Here is a 14,072-nt window from a genome sequence, read left to right on the forward strand (position 1 = left end):
GATTGAAGATAAAAAGATGAATGGATGAAAAGATGCTCGATGAAATGATGAGCAGATGATTTTTCGTCCATCTTTGATCTAAAAGATGGACGTAAAATGATGAGAAAAAAGGAATGATGGAGAGATGTGAGATGGATGAACGAAAGATGAACGATGGACAGAATTAAAGATGGCGTGATGGACGGATGAGGACAAAGGGGAAGGAGCGTTCCTGTGATGATGTCATGACTTCTCCTTTCCTCAAGTGTTGGTCCGCAGGCCCTGGGGGAGGTCATGAGGCCCTTTCCTCTCCTCCATCCATTCTGACGGCTCCCCGACTGGGAGAAAGGACGTGAAAGAAATTGTGTCAAACGTAAGAGCGGAGAAAAACAAACGTAGACAGGAAGTGAAGTCAAAATATTGACAAAAGTGCAGAGATGTAAAGTGTAAATGTGTACAAAAGTATTGGGACAGACAGGACTTTATGGATTGGACCTGTGTCCCAATACTTTTGCTCATGAAGGTCAAGCCTGTCCCCGAATCAGACACAAGGTGGACTCAATGTATTTTATTGTAAAGCTATGAGGAAGAAGTCATTAATTACAAGTCATCATTTCTTTGATTTGCTCAGCAAAACAAACAAACAAAAAAATGCACTGACATTAATTCCAAAGTCAAACATGCGGATGGGAGAGAAAAAAGGAGAAGAGAGAAAGCAACAGCAAAAAAAGAAGAAAACATCCCACGTCACATTCGCTCGCTATAACGTCATGGAAAAAAAACTGAAAAATGAAAAATGATGGCGCGGCGCGGCGCGGCCAGCCTACACGAACGAGCCTACCAACTTCGGACAAACCTACGCGCCGCAATTTCCATCACACGCTTGGAGTATACGTACAAGATAGTAGATATATATTGATATATATACGTATATATATATATTGGTCATCTCATCAGAAAACAAAAAAAACTACAATTGCATGTACATAAAACTGTACAAAAAACAAGGCATGACTAGCATTGTTTCGATAGAAATATAAGCAACCCACAGCAAGTCTACAAACATGGACAGGCTTCTTCTTCTTCTCAACAATTCAAAAAAAATCAAAGGTTTCACTTCCAAATCGGGAAGCTCGCACTTTTCCTTTCATTAGCTTTGTTATGTGCGTCACAAGGTTACAAAAGTTTTTCTTTACAAACTCCTCATGCTAGCCTAAAAACTTCCGCCAAATACGAAACAATTACGCTAAAAAAAACAAAAAAAACGGCTAGTTTGTGGCTTTTGAAAAATATCGCCTTTTTTTTCAAATGAAGAAAATTAGAGATATATTTTTTTAAGTATTAAACGATTACCTGGAGAGATTGTTACAAATTGATTGTTCACATTCATTTGCGCTTTTCGCAATTTGTTTTGTTTTTACATGACAGCAATGCCGACTTCATTTGAGCAGCTTGAATCGTTCAGATGTGATCAACAACAAAAAGATCGGAGCAAACTGACAAGAAATCACATTTGAGAGTTCATCTAACGGAACGATTACATTCTAATAAATGTTGGAAATGTTTGGGGCGTTGAGCAGTTTGTCACATTAGAAAAAGAATGCACCTTTTTAAAAGTTTTTTTTTTTTCAATATTAAATGGAAAAAAAAACAGAATAACAAATTTTTAACGTTCATTTGCCCATTTCTTAAATTCATCAGCGTGTTAAGTAGAGAGATGATTTCAAATTGCTACTTAACATCCTCATTTGCATTTGTCAACATTTGTCGACCAATTTTGCGCTAAGTTTCTGAAAGTTAGCAAGTTTGTAAATTTTGCTCTGATGGCATCAACTTGCGATTTTCGTCATTTGACACGTTTGAAGGGACGCGACTGACGAGTTGTTGCGATGGTGTGCAGATCAGACGGCGTTGGCGTTGGCGGACAGTATAAAAAACAACAACAACAACAACAGTGAGTGCGTCCGCTCACTAAAGTTTGGTTGAAAAGGAAAAACAAAGCAAATTAAAAAAAAACTTCTTGATACAGGAAAGAAGTGATTGACTGAAAGAGTAAATGGAGACGACAACAACAACAAAAACCTCATATTTATAGTCTGCTTGTTTCATGCTCACAATTATAATACAAAATTGAAAAAACTAACAAGTGCATTGTGGGAAATGTCGGCTCCGACGCTCGTCACTCGATTCGATCAAAACGTTGAAAATTTGAGTGTCAAATTGTACGTTATTTGCTTTGGAATACAAAATGCTCGTCGATGAACTTGAAGGATATTTTTGATGCCATCATTTGAACAACCTGCTTTTTTTTCCCCGTCAAACTTGACGAAGCGTTTTGGGAAACAAAAAGATTGGAACTCTCGCCACTCGTGCTCGACGCGCTACACAAGGCACCCTGCGGCGTGAATGTAAGACGTGCTCAGTGTTAGCGTTAGCATGTAGCATGCGGGAGAGGGAGGAGCTTGGATGACTTTAGCTTGAATTTGCGGAAAATGGCACCTTCGTGTTTGGACGACGGCTGAAGGAATCAACCGTGTGGACTTTGAACAAGACAGTTTACAGGTTTTTTGGGGGGGCGGGAAACAAATTCATCAACTTTCCAGGCTAAATATTAGCAAGTGATGCAAGGATGGAAAGCAAACAACTTGTTAGCCTAATCGCACGGTAGCCTAAGTCAAATTTCAACGTTTTTTTAGAGAAAAAGTCATTTTATTAGCCTGTGTTTTTTATATTAGAATTTTTTTAGAAATCCAAAGACCTGATTAAAGTTAAAACTGACTTGATCAAATATGTAATTAGGCTACCGAGCTGTTTCTACCTTCGGGGAGCCAGAAATGTTGCAATGTTGGTGAAAAACGGAAACAAGCATTTTTAACCGTAAGAAGTTTAGTGTACAATGTTCGCATTTAGCAGCGATTGGGGAAAAAATTCAAGGAGGTTTTTTTTGAAGCACATATATATTGAAAAAAATAAGCCTAAACTATTTTGCCACTTCCAATCACAATGGCAGACTTCTTGAGTCTTTTGTTTTGTTTCTCTAGTCATGTTAAACACGTCTACCAAATTTCACATTGCTCAGACAAACTGGCTTTGGGGGCTGAATTGGAAACATTGGAAGGACCCCAGAAAAACTAAATTTCAAACCAAGATGGCAGACTTCCTGTCTATTTCCAGGAATGGCTTCCTGAGACTTTTTGGTGGGTCGACTTGCGCCGACCACATTTCGTGTTCAAACACCACAAATTTGGAGGTTGGCGTCAGCAACGGTAGCGATTATTTTTTTTTTATTCTGGCGAGCTAATAAATGAAAGTGGGCAAAGGATTTTTATTTTTATTTTTTTCAGGGTCAAAAAGTCTCAAATTAAGACTTCGAAAATGTGTGACGCTGCCTTTAAACTTGAAGAAACGAAGTGCACGTACGCATTTGCAAACCAACAGAGGCGGCCAAAGGTCACTGAGGGTCAGCCGGGGTTAATTGGTGGCAAAGAGTAAGCGTAAAACTCCGTCCTCCATCTTTACCTCACGCAGCAAAACACGGCGGCAGCCCGGGAGGCGGCGAGGGAAGAAAAAAGAGAGAAAAAAAAAAAGATTTCTGGTCTGGCGGCCGGGGCGAGAGGAAAGACGAAGAAGAGGAGGAAGAGGAGGAAGGCGGAAGAAATAAAACTTCACAATCGAGGGATCGAGGGGGGGGGTGGTTGGGGAGGGTTTCCGACGGTGGGCGGGGATTTGGATATCATATTTCCACAAAACAGACTGATTTTTGGTGAATTTCTGAGCGGATGTTCAAGTCGGATAAAAAGCCATTTAAATGTCTGCCTTTCATCTTCCCCACCCGCACGCGCGCCAATTGAATCGGTTGCCTGGATCGATTCATGCTACTTATCATTTTAAAAGATCATTCATTTAATTTAACCCTAACTCTCAAAAAATAAAATGCTAGAAGAAAATTGTAATAAATAAAGTTGAATAAAAAAACAATGGATAAAATAAAATACAATTCCAATTTAAAATTCAATAGAAAATGATGAATACAAATAATGAATTCATGTCAAGTCATAATAATAAATAATGAATAAACAAAATAAATTAAATAGTAATTATAGACCCCATCATTGAATAAAATAACTACTAATGACCCACCCAAAATATTATATTAATTAAAGCCCACAGAACAGTAATTAATTTTAGTAAACAAATTGTCATGAGAACAAATTCATCGATAACGAGAAAAAGTGTATGCGAGCTCGAAAGGGGCTGCTTTGATCATTCTTGTCAACATTCTGACTCGTCCCAGGAAGAAACAGTTTTTTTTCCCCAATTTACATCAAATATTTGTCCTGGTTTTTGAACATTTATATTATATTATAATTGACGAGCATCAAAATGTAACCCAGATGACAAAAACAATCAGGAAAATATTTTGGATTGGCTTCAATATTCCAGATGCAACCTTCAGCTCTCATGAAGATGACGATGATGAAGACGATGATGACGTCAATGACGGTGATCGAGCTGCAAGTTTTTCAGCGTTCATTCTGGGCTTTCATCACAAGCGTGTTGTGATACCGAATAGAAGAAAAAGAAGAAAAAAAAAAACGATTCCCGACCGGCAGCGTCTATACATGCGAAACTCGTCAGTCCGACGGCGTGACGTCACGTGAGCTTCGCCATATTTACATGTGGACGGCGGGAAAAACGTTTCCCGCCGTGTGTAAACGAGGCAAACATCCTGGTAACACACACACACACACACACACACACACACACACACACAAACAGACCAAGTTGTTTGACTTTCTGAACGATTCGCGGGAAATCGTTCTCAAAAATAAAAAAGTCCAAAGTCAGGCTAGATCGTTTCACACAGAATACTGCCAAAGGATTTACAACAAAGTCGACCCAAGGGGCTGGTGGGGGTCGAAAAAAGATGACACAAAGCATTGTTTGTTGTTTACATTCCTTTCCATGTCCTCATTTACATCTGATTGGCTGGCGCAAAGCCAGGTGGGCGGGGCAATGGGCGTAAGGGAAGGTGGGATAAGGGAAGCTGTGCTACAACACAACCAGGCACAGGTGAGGTGTTTAAGGGCCGGAGAGGTGCTCGGTAAGAGGTTTGTTGGGGGTACTGAGGTGTTCAGGGTCTTGTGAGGTGTTTAGGGCAGTGGCCAAAAGTTTGAATGATGTTCAATCGGGCAGGGAGATGCTTGGTGATGTAGTGAGGGGTTTAGGGGTACTGAGGTATTTTGGATGGGGCCGTAAGACATTTTGTAGGGAAGTGAGGTGTTTTGGGGAGCAGTTAAGTCAGTGCTGATAGGCTGCTGTTTGGGGGTGAGGTTTATCAGGGTATGGAAGCGTTTGGGGGTTTGGTGAGGTGTAAGGTGCCCATTAAGATGTTCAGGGGAAGGTGAGTTGTTTGGGAAAGTATTTAGGGTATGAAAGTGGTTGATGTTGTGGTTAAGTGTTCAGGGGCTGTGGAAGGTATTTAGACGCCAAAAGGGAGGAGTATGAAGGCCCAGTGGGCTGGTGAGGGGGTTGGGGTGTTGGTGAGGATTCTGGTGGGACTTAAAGGCTGTTCAATTGGGCAGTGATGTGGTTGGTGGTGTGGCGAGGTATTCAGGGGTAGCATTGGAGATGTTTGGGGACCATCTGAGGTGTTAACGGGGAGATGAAGTGGATAGGGGTGGACTTGAGATGTTTTAGGGAGAGTGAAGGTGGTGTTTTTGAGCCTGGTGAGCTGTTTCGGAGAACAGTGAGGTGGTTTGGGGTATCAGTGACAGCTGAAGTGTTTAGGGAGAGCTGTGGTGGTTATGGTGAGATGATGTGTTTAGGGGACTGAGAGTTTTGGAGCCTGGCTAGGCATTTAAGAGGAGAGTGAGGTGGTTAGGTGTGAGTGGGGTAGGGAGATGTTTGGGGTTAATGAGGTGTTTTGGGAGGCAAGGTGTTCAGGTGAGCAGCGTCAATGGGGCGACGGTTGGCAGGGCCCGGTGAGGGAGGGCGGGCCTCCCTCACAGGTAAATCTCCCTCTTGGCGGCGTGGCCTGTGGGGGTGGCGGCCGAGTGGAACTCCACCGCCTGGCTGAGGGGGATCTCCTCCAGCCCGCAGTCTTTGGCGGGGGTCTGGCCGGCGGCCCCCAGGGCGTAGGCACTGCTGTAGGGCGCCATGAAGCGCATATTGGCCACCCGGCCCCCGCCCTGCTCCTCCACGGGGACGGGTTTGGGGCTGCCGTTGGCCAAGGGCGGCGGCGGCGGTTCGTGGGCGGCGGCCATCTCCTGGTAAGGCACGAAGGTGGACAGCTTGGGGGGGACGGCGGCGCCCTTGGGCCCCTTGCGGTTGGGCGAGGGCTGGCCGGGCATCCAGCACGAGTCCGAGTGGCCGAACTCGGTGCACTCGCGCGTGCAGTTGCCCGTCATGGCCACGTCCGGGAGGGGCCTCAGGTCTGGGTGGGAAGGGGGGGGGGGGCAAAAAACACAACACACATTCCATAAGTCCCGTTGTCATAACAACAACAACAACAACAACCTGAAAACAAACTTTAATTAACTTCATAAATAAGGACAGCTTTCCCAAGGAGGGCGGGCCACTGGAGGGTGCGCGAGATTAAAACTGTAACGCGTGGAAACATTTATAGAAAAAGCGGAATACGCGCACCCCCAGTGGGTGCCAAAGATTAAAAACGCTCTGCGGTAAACATTGATGCCTTTGCAGCACTCCAAGTTTATTTAAAAAATCGAGAGGTGGAATTCTGATTTTGTGGGGTGCGGTTGGGGACCGTTTCTGTGCGCCATACAGATTTTGATAGGCGGGGGTTGGCTGGAATTGTTTTCAGTTGTTAAATAATGCCACAATTAACAGATGGTAAATATCAAATGATTTATATATATATATATATATATATATATATATATTATAACTCAAAATAATGCAAAATCAATCAATAGATGCAGAATGAGCTTTGCTAGATTATTTTATTTTAAAGGGGGAGGAGGGCTTGTGGTCCTGAGGGTAAGGATGTGCTCAACCTAAAAAGGGGGTGCGCTGCTTGAAGTTTTCTTACAACTGTTCCAACATGTAAATGAACACAAATCAATCAGGATACAAAACCGGGTTTGTTTAGATGGTTCAGTTGGGGGTTTTAGTGCCGAGGCGAGGGGTGTCGAGGGCTGCGCCAAGGCTTCTGAAAGGGGCGGAGTCTTGATTTTATTGTTGATGATATACGCAACTGCAGTATATCAACAAGTGGCTATGAAGACGCTATGCTGCAAGCTAGTATGATAGCTAAGATAAGCTAGCATTAGTTAGCGGTCGGATCAACATTGTTTTTTAACGTTAGCCTGTAGCTGTTAATGTTACGTTGCACTCGCTAGCTGCAGATTCGAAAGGGGGCGTGTCACTGGGCGACACATGAGAAGGGACAGGATTTTACAAAATCATCATCATTCTGTCTCGTCTTCGTTCGTGAACTAAAATGTCGAGTCTTGATTAAGTGAGCTCTCGTTTTTAGTAGTTGACGGAAATGCATACTGATTTCGTCCCAATTATTGTTTATTAATGAGGGATTTAGGCTAGTCTAGTTTTCGTCCGGTGAAAAATGTGTTTTGACAAAAATATTTTGGTTTAGTTTTCGTGAACAAAATTAACACTTAGAAGGGGGTGCGAGGCTCAAAACGTTTTCTTTTGGCGATTGATGCGGCGCAGTTAAAAAGTCATCCAATAGAGGATTAGTTTTGATGTTTTTGTGGTGTTGAGGTTGGGGGTGCGCGTGAGTTAAATGGGGTGCGTGAACAAAGCCAATGAGTTGCCCAACAGGAAGAAGAAGAAAAGAAGAAGGAACCATGTGAGGAAAAAGCGGGAGAAGAAAGAATGCGGAAAAGGTCATTGAGGGAAAAAGGCAAATGTGGAGCGCGTATGCAGAAAGTAACCTTTCTCTCCCCACCCGTGACATTAGATCATTCTCGAATACCCCCGGCTGCAGGGGAGAGGGGGTGCGAGCCGAGGGGGCGGGGGGTGCGCGGGGGTTGTGTCCTGGCGGGGAAAGGCAGCAAATGGCGTCCGCCTGCTGGATGTCAATTGAAATTCATGGCCTCCATTTTGCAGGCAGGCGAGCGAGCGAGCGAGCGAGCGGGCGAGCGAGCGAGCGGGCACATATTCATCTCTGCATTTTGATTTTTGCCGCTCGCTGATGTGCGCTTGCTTGGCGCTTCAACCATGTCGCGGGTGCAAAGGCGGCAAAATGCAGTCGTCAACTTTCAACTCGCCTTTTCTCACACTTTGTATTTGCTCCTTAAAAATTGTTACCCCTGAGAACAAACACAAACTAATGAAATTGTTCTCACCCAAATTACGGTGATAATCAAAAGTGCAGCAATTAATGGACAACAGACAACTAATCAATGATCGAATTAATGGCTGACATGTCTGGAGACCTTGTTGAAGATTGTCGTAACGTGTGAATTGATTTGCTGATGTTTGAGGAGGCAAATGGGGGGGGGGCTGTCCCTGGTGCTGAAAACGTTCTGGCTGCCGACTCGTGTCCTTGGCGGGATGAAAACATTTGGTTCAGGAGCAGGATGACGCCATTTTTGTAGTCCTCGTTTGCATCGTCGTCGTGTTCCTTTCGACAAAGTTCTGCCAGAAAAGATTTGGATTGACTAAACCGTTAATGGGCAAGCTTTCCTCGTCGTGGTGATTTTTTGTCACTGTTAGTGACGCACTGAATTCACTTTTGAACTCAAACCAACTGAAAAAGAACAAAAAGGACAACCAAAATTCATAACGGGGAGACATTTTAAGCCAAAAATGTGAAAAATTCCTTTGCACACTCGATTCGGGATGTGTCATTTCCACCTCATCATTTCATCTTGTTTTCACTTCCTGGTTGCTGTTATCTCCTTCACTTCAACTTGTACGACATTTGAAGCTGGCAAATACTGTTCGGGGGAAAATGGAGCGTGGTACAAAATTTCACATCGGTCCTCCTTTTCACTATTCCCCTTTCACACAGGCCTGCGAAATTGATTTTGTCCCACACCCTTTCATACAGTCCAGTCACACAGAAGGGAAGACGAACAATCAGCAATGTGAATGGTTGCCAGTGTTAAAAAAAAAAGTATGATATACACCCCCATTCCTTCTTCCGGCCAATCCCCTTTCACGCACACACACACACACAAACACACTGGCCTGCCTCTGTTGTGCCTCTGATAGCAAACTGTCATGGTGTCCGACCTTTGTGCCTTTCGTACAGAACAGCAAGATGACCGTGCCGGACGGCGTGAGATTCCGATTGCGTTGTATGTGGCGATGGATCCGCCGTCCGCGTGTGCGCGCGTTTGATGCTGGGGTTTTGTAGCGTTTTGTATTTTCACGTTTGTGAAAGAATCGGACAGAAGGCGCCTGAAGCAACTTCAAGTGCAATAACGCTTCTGCAGCTTCTGCAGCTTCTGCAGCGCATAAATATTTGACCGCTGTCAGGAGTGCGTGCGTGCGTGCGCGCGCGCGAGCGCGAAAGGTCTTTAAAGCTGCAAGAAGGTTTATCTTTGCTTGAAATTCACAACCTGACCTGATTGCAAAACGACACGTACGGTACACGCGCTCATCGTCCTCAGAGGTGAGCTGGAGTTGATCCCGGCCGCTTTCCTCTCCTACTGCCTACTGTGCGTATATCCCGGATTGGTCGCATACCCTGAACTGGTCGCCAGCCAATGGCAAGGTTCACATTCACTTTGATGGACAGTTTAGTCTTCCAAACATTTAAAACGGAGACAAAACTAGAAACAAAAAAGACTAGCGGAGGACCACACATAAAATAGATAAACAATAGACTGGTCGCCTCACTTCCAAGGACGAAATAGCGGCCTGGTCATCTCAGATGAAACGGCGATTGATGGCTTGTAATGGAGATGTGCGACTATTATTCTCCACCGTGTCATCCAACAGCACATGAGATTATTTGCAAGAATTGTGAATCCGTTTCAATTGGAACGGCCAATTGACGGCTGCGTGTTTTGTTGTGTCAAAATAAAGCTGGTTCTCCGTCACATGACAAGAGACGATTGATGGTGCATGATGGGCATGCGCTCACGTTGTTTTACGTTGCATCCCAAAAACACGGTATTTATTTTCCATTTTCATTCATCCAAATATTGTGTGGCCGATTGATGGCGCACGACGGACGCGCGCGCACGTTGCGAGCGCATCGGAGCCGTCATCGCCTTGGAGAATAAAAGTCTCGTTGGTGTTAACGCGCACATCAAACAGGAAGTGCCCCGCTTGATGGAAATAAGTGACTCCGCCCCCTCTCGCGTCCCCGCCAAGATGCCGCCTGAACGTAAATAACATCAACAGCAAAGTAAATCAACGCACATCTGACGTGATACAGAATTAGCGATGGGGTGACGACGATGACAACCACGATTATTAATAGAAGAAGAAGGAGGAGGAGGAGGAGGAGGAGGAGGAAGAGCGCTTGTCATCCCTGTGGTCCGGTCCTACTATAACAGAAAAATTCAATTATCCAACAAAAGTGAATAAATTTGCAGAGCCAGCGCCCGCGGCGGCAAAATCTCCCAGGATGCACTGGGGAGCAGGCGGGGGTGGGAGGGGCCACAGGGACTAAGGGGACTCATTAATGGGACACCGCCGCCATCTTGGAATTTTGCAGAAAGAAAAGAAGACACAGTGAGTGTAAAAAAAATGTATACATTTTTTAAAAAACGGGCAGGGAGTGAAATTCTCTACAAAAAGTGAAAACAAACAAATTCCAAAGAATTGAAAACTTCCCGCTCAATTGCATGCGACAGGAAGTGCAATCGTAAATTGAAATGTTTGAGCAAGAAGCAGGAAGTGTCATTCCAAATAAGGTCAAAGGAAGTGAAATGATACAAAAAGTAACAGAAACAAGGTTTGACGTTAGCGAGCGGTGGCCGAAATGCGACTGTTGAAGTCAACTGGTGCGAACCCAACTCAACACATTTCTTCAATAAATACCATGAAATCAACGTCTTCTTGACTTTTTAAAATTGCATTTTTTTATTGTATTCACTAAAATCAATCAATCTTTTTATTATGATGGGCGAAATCCTTTCATAAGGAATAGCTTGAACAAAATCTGAAGCTAATAGAAATGCCCAAATGCAAATATCCACAATTATTTTCATAAAGACTTAAATCATAAAGTACAACGATGCTAAATTATGAAATCATCACTGAAACTTATTGTATTATATGATGAATATAACGGATCACTGTCATCAAAAAGATGCAATGCACCACCCTGGGAATATATATATATATATATATATATATATATATATATATATATATATATCAGGAGGTATTTTACATTTAGTTTGTGAAAAAGCCAAAAAATTACAGATTGACAAGGAAGCAAAAATGGTACGAGAAACGAGACCGGGCCAGCGAGCAACAAAAACGTTCCCACATGACAGACAAAGAAGAAAAAGATTTTGTCTTCTTCTGCCGCAAAAATGGGCTCAATGTTAAATTATGACTGAGTTTCTTTCTCACAACTTCCTGCATCACCGCATACGTTGACGACGCACAACACACTCGTTAACACACACACGCACACACAACGATGCGGCACATACATTAAGAACATCAAGAAGTTTTTCTTGGAAGTGTTCCAGTAAAATTCGGCCCCCCCCCCCAAAAAAAAAAAACGTTTTCCCGGGAGCAAGACGAGTCTGAAACTTTGTGGAAAAGCGCAAACGACAACGACGGAGGAGGACGACAACAATGACGGCTAATTGTGATCTTTAACACAACATCAATTTTGACCACTCAATGAGGACGTGAAACTCGCACACGCGCGCGCACGCACGTGCACGCACAGACGAGCAGTCCAAGGTTGGTTGTTGCATTGCGTCTTTGTGTGCTTATCTGAGAGGAGATAAAAGAGGAAGTCGTTATCTGGGCCTCGTCAGCTGCGGCGGCGGCGGCGTTCTCTCGTCTTCTCGCCGTGAAATGAAGCAAAATGGCAAAAATGTGAAGGCGGCGCCCCGAGGGCCCGCTTTGCCCACAATGCCACACGGGGCCCACTCGCTGCGTTCGCCAGCTCAAATGGTGACTAAAGTTTGGAAACGCGCAACGTCAAGAATGCGGCCTCTGCCTGGGAGTGTGTGTGAGAGCAACAACAATTTGACATGTGTGAGTGCATATGAGAATATTTATTTATAGAATACTACAAGACTATGTGTGTATTTTGTAAGTTTGTGTGTTTTAGCAAGCATGTATCATTGATTGTTTTTGTGTTGTGTCAATGTGTTGTGAGAGAGGCAATGTGTGAACATATGATTGGCACGAGTGCGTTTGTCTGTGTGTATTGCAAGCAAAATTCTGTCTGTTGTGGCGTGTGAGATAATGTTTTTGAGTTGCATGAGTGTGTGTATGTCTGTATGACATGTTATGAGAAAGAATGTGACTGAGAGATACTGTGACAGCGTGTTAGTGTGCGAAATGAGAGCGCCTTTGTGAGAAGCAGTGATAATGTGAGTACAAGAGTGTGTGTGTGTGAGAGAGTATGTGTGAGAATGACGGTGTGAGAAGGAATGACAATGTGTGTGTGTGTGGGTGTGTGTCAGAAAGAGAGCGTTGAAAGAGTATGTGGGAGAATAAAAGCGTGAGAAGGAATGACAATGTGTGTGTAAGAGAGTATGTGTGAGAGGGAGAGACAATGTGAGTGTGTGAATACTGTGTATGCTTGTGAGAAAGACACTGTGTGTGTTTCCAGAGAGAGTGTGTGCCTATGTGTGAGAGCGTGACTTTGTGTGCCTATTTATGAGAGTGATTAAGTGTGAGTTTTATGTGTGCGTGATCATGTGTGCTTGAGAAATGTAAGAGCGAGTGTGATTATGAGAGTGCGATGGTGAGAGAAAACGTGCGTGTGTTTGTGTGAGAGCGAGTCCCACACCAAGGTGTGAAATGGATTTTGTGGCCTTCACCCCTCGCATTTACCTCCACCTTTGTGCAACAAGAGAGCATCAAGTACCTTTCACGCCGTCCAAAAATCTTAATCAGCATCATCACCTTCCTCCTCTTCATCATCCTCTTCCTCTTCTGGCGCCACTCCCAGCCCAATCTCCCCGGCTCCCTCGCACCCCCGCTCTCATAGGCTCTCCTTTGTAAGGGATCCCGTCCCGGCGCACAACGAGGCGCTCGGCCGAGAGGCGGAGGAACACCTCATTTGCATATGTAACGAGGTGAACGAGCAGGAGGAAGAAGGGGGGGGGGGGGGAGGATTTGTTAGCAGCGGGTTTGGGGATGTTTTTCTCTTCCCCGCGGCGGTTTTGACGGCCGTCCAGGAAGCCGGCGGGAAATTTCTTTGCTGTTTATTTGTGCGACGGCGGCGGCGGGGGAGGAGGAAGAGGAAGGTTACGGTCATCCCGTCGTCTTCTTCATCCTGCCGGGTAAATCTTCCCGCGTTAAATGTTGAAGATAAAAAACGAAACAAAAAAGAGCTCCTGCCTGTTTTTAAGTTTTTTTTCCTCGCAGAATTCAGCGGGTACTTTTTTTTTGTTTTGTTCTTTTTTGCCGCCTAATCTGTGATGCAAAAGAATTACGGCGTGAAGCCGAGCCGTTATCTCGCTCACGCAGCACGAGAGCGAGCGGGAGAAAAGGCGCGAGGCGGTTGAATAATGAATCAAATACTCTCGCCCGCGCACATTTCCTGCAGCTCGCGTTAAATATTGAGTGGCCCCCTTTCACGCAAATGTGGAGAACAGCAGCGCGATGTGGAAACCCACCACCATGACCGCATGACCCCACCTCGACTTTTGATCCCGCTTTTTCTTTCGATACGTTCTGCCCAGTTTCAACTTCTCCAGGCAAATTAAAAGCTTGGTTGAATCCCCTTTACAACCAGGACAACTTCGACACCCCTTTCTCTGTCTTCCTTTTACACTACCTTCAACTTTGAGGATCGATAGGAAATTGGCCCCTTTTCACACAAAACAGTCCTGCATCTGATACTGTCTTAGAAGTTTGGCCATTTTTGAGTCTACCTTTCACGCAGTTCAATAACTCTGGGAGAGGTCGGCTTCGACTTCAAACAACCAGCCTGCCTCTGACAGTAT

At 44.5% G+C, this 14,072-nt stretch overlaps 1 protein-coding gene across 4 annotated transcripts in view; it reads right to left on the reverse strand.

The window, feature by feature from the left end:
- Positions 1–213: 213 nt before the first annotated feature.
- The window catches only part of LOC147167764 (protocadherin-1-like), a 98,011-nt gene continuing 84,152 nt past the window's right edge, over positions 214–14,072 (reverse strand). For 2 of the 4 annotated variants that reach the window (XM_086086876.1, XM_086086878.1), the window contains exon 5: positions 533–6,415. In XM_086086876.1, coding sequence (XP_085943002.1) covers positions 5,985–6,415 — 431 coding nt within the window. In that variant the 3' untranslated portion in view covers positions 533–5,984. Of the gene's footprint in view, positions 318–532; positions 6,416–14,072 lie in introns of those variants that run through there. The other 2 variants (XM_086086879.1, XM_086086881.1) reach the window with 2 other exon arrangements.

Source organism: Leptonotus elevatus, chromosome 10 (assembly GCF_054856555.1).
Source record: "Leptonotus elevatus isolate MCC_2025b chromosome 10, RoL_Lele_1.0, whole genome shotgun sequence".
In the NCBI taxonomy this organism is placed as follows: Eukaryota; Metazoa; Chordata; class Actinopteri; order Syngnathiformes; family Syngnathidae; genus Leptonotus; species Leptonotus elevatus.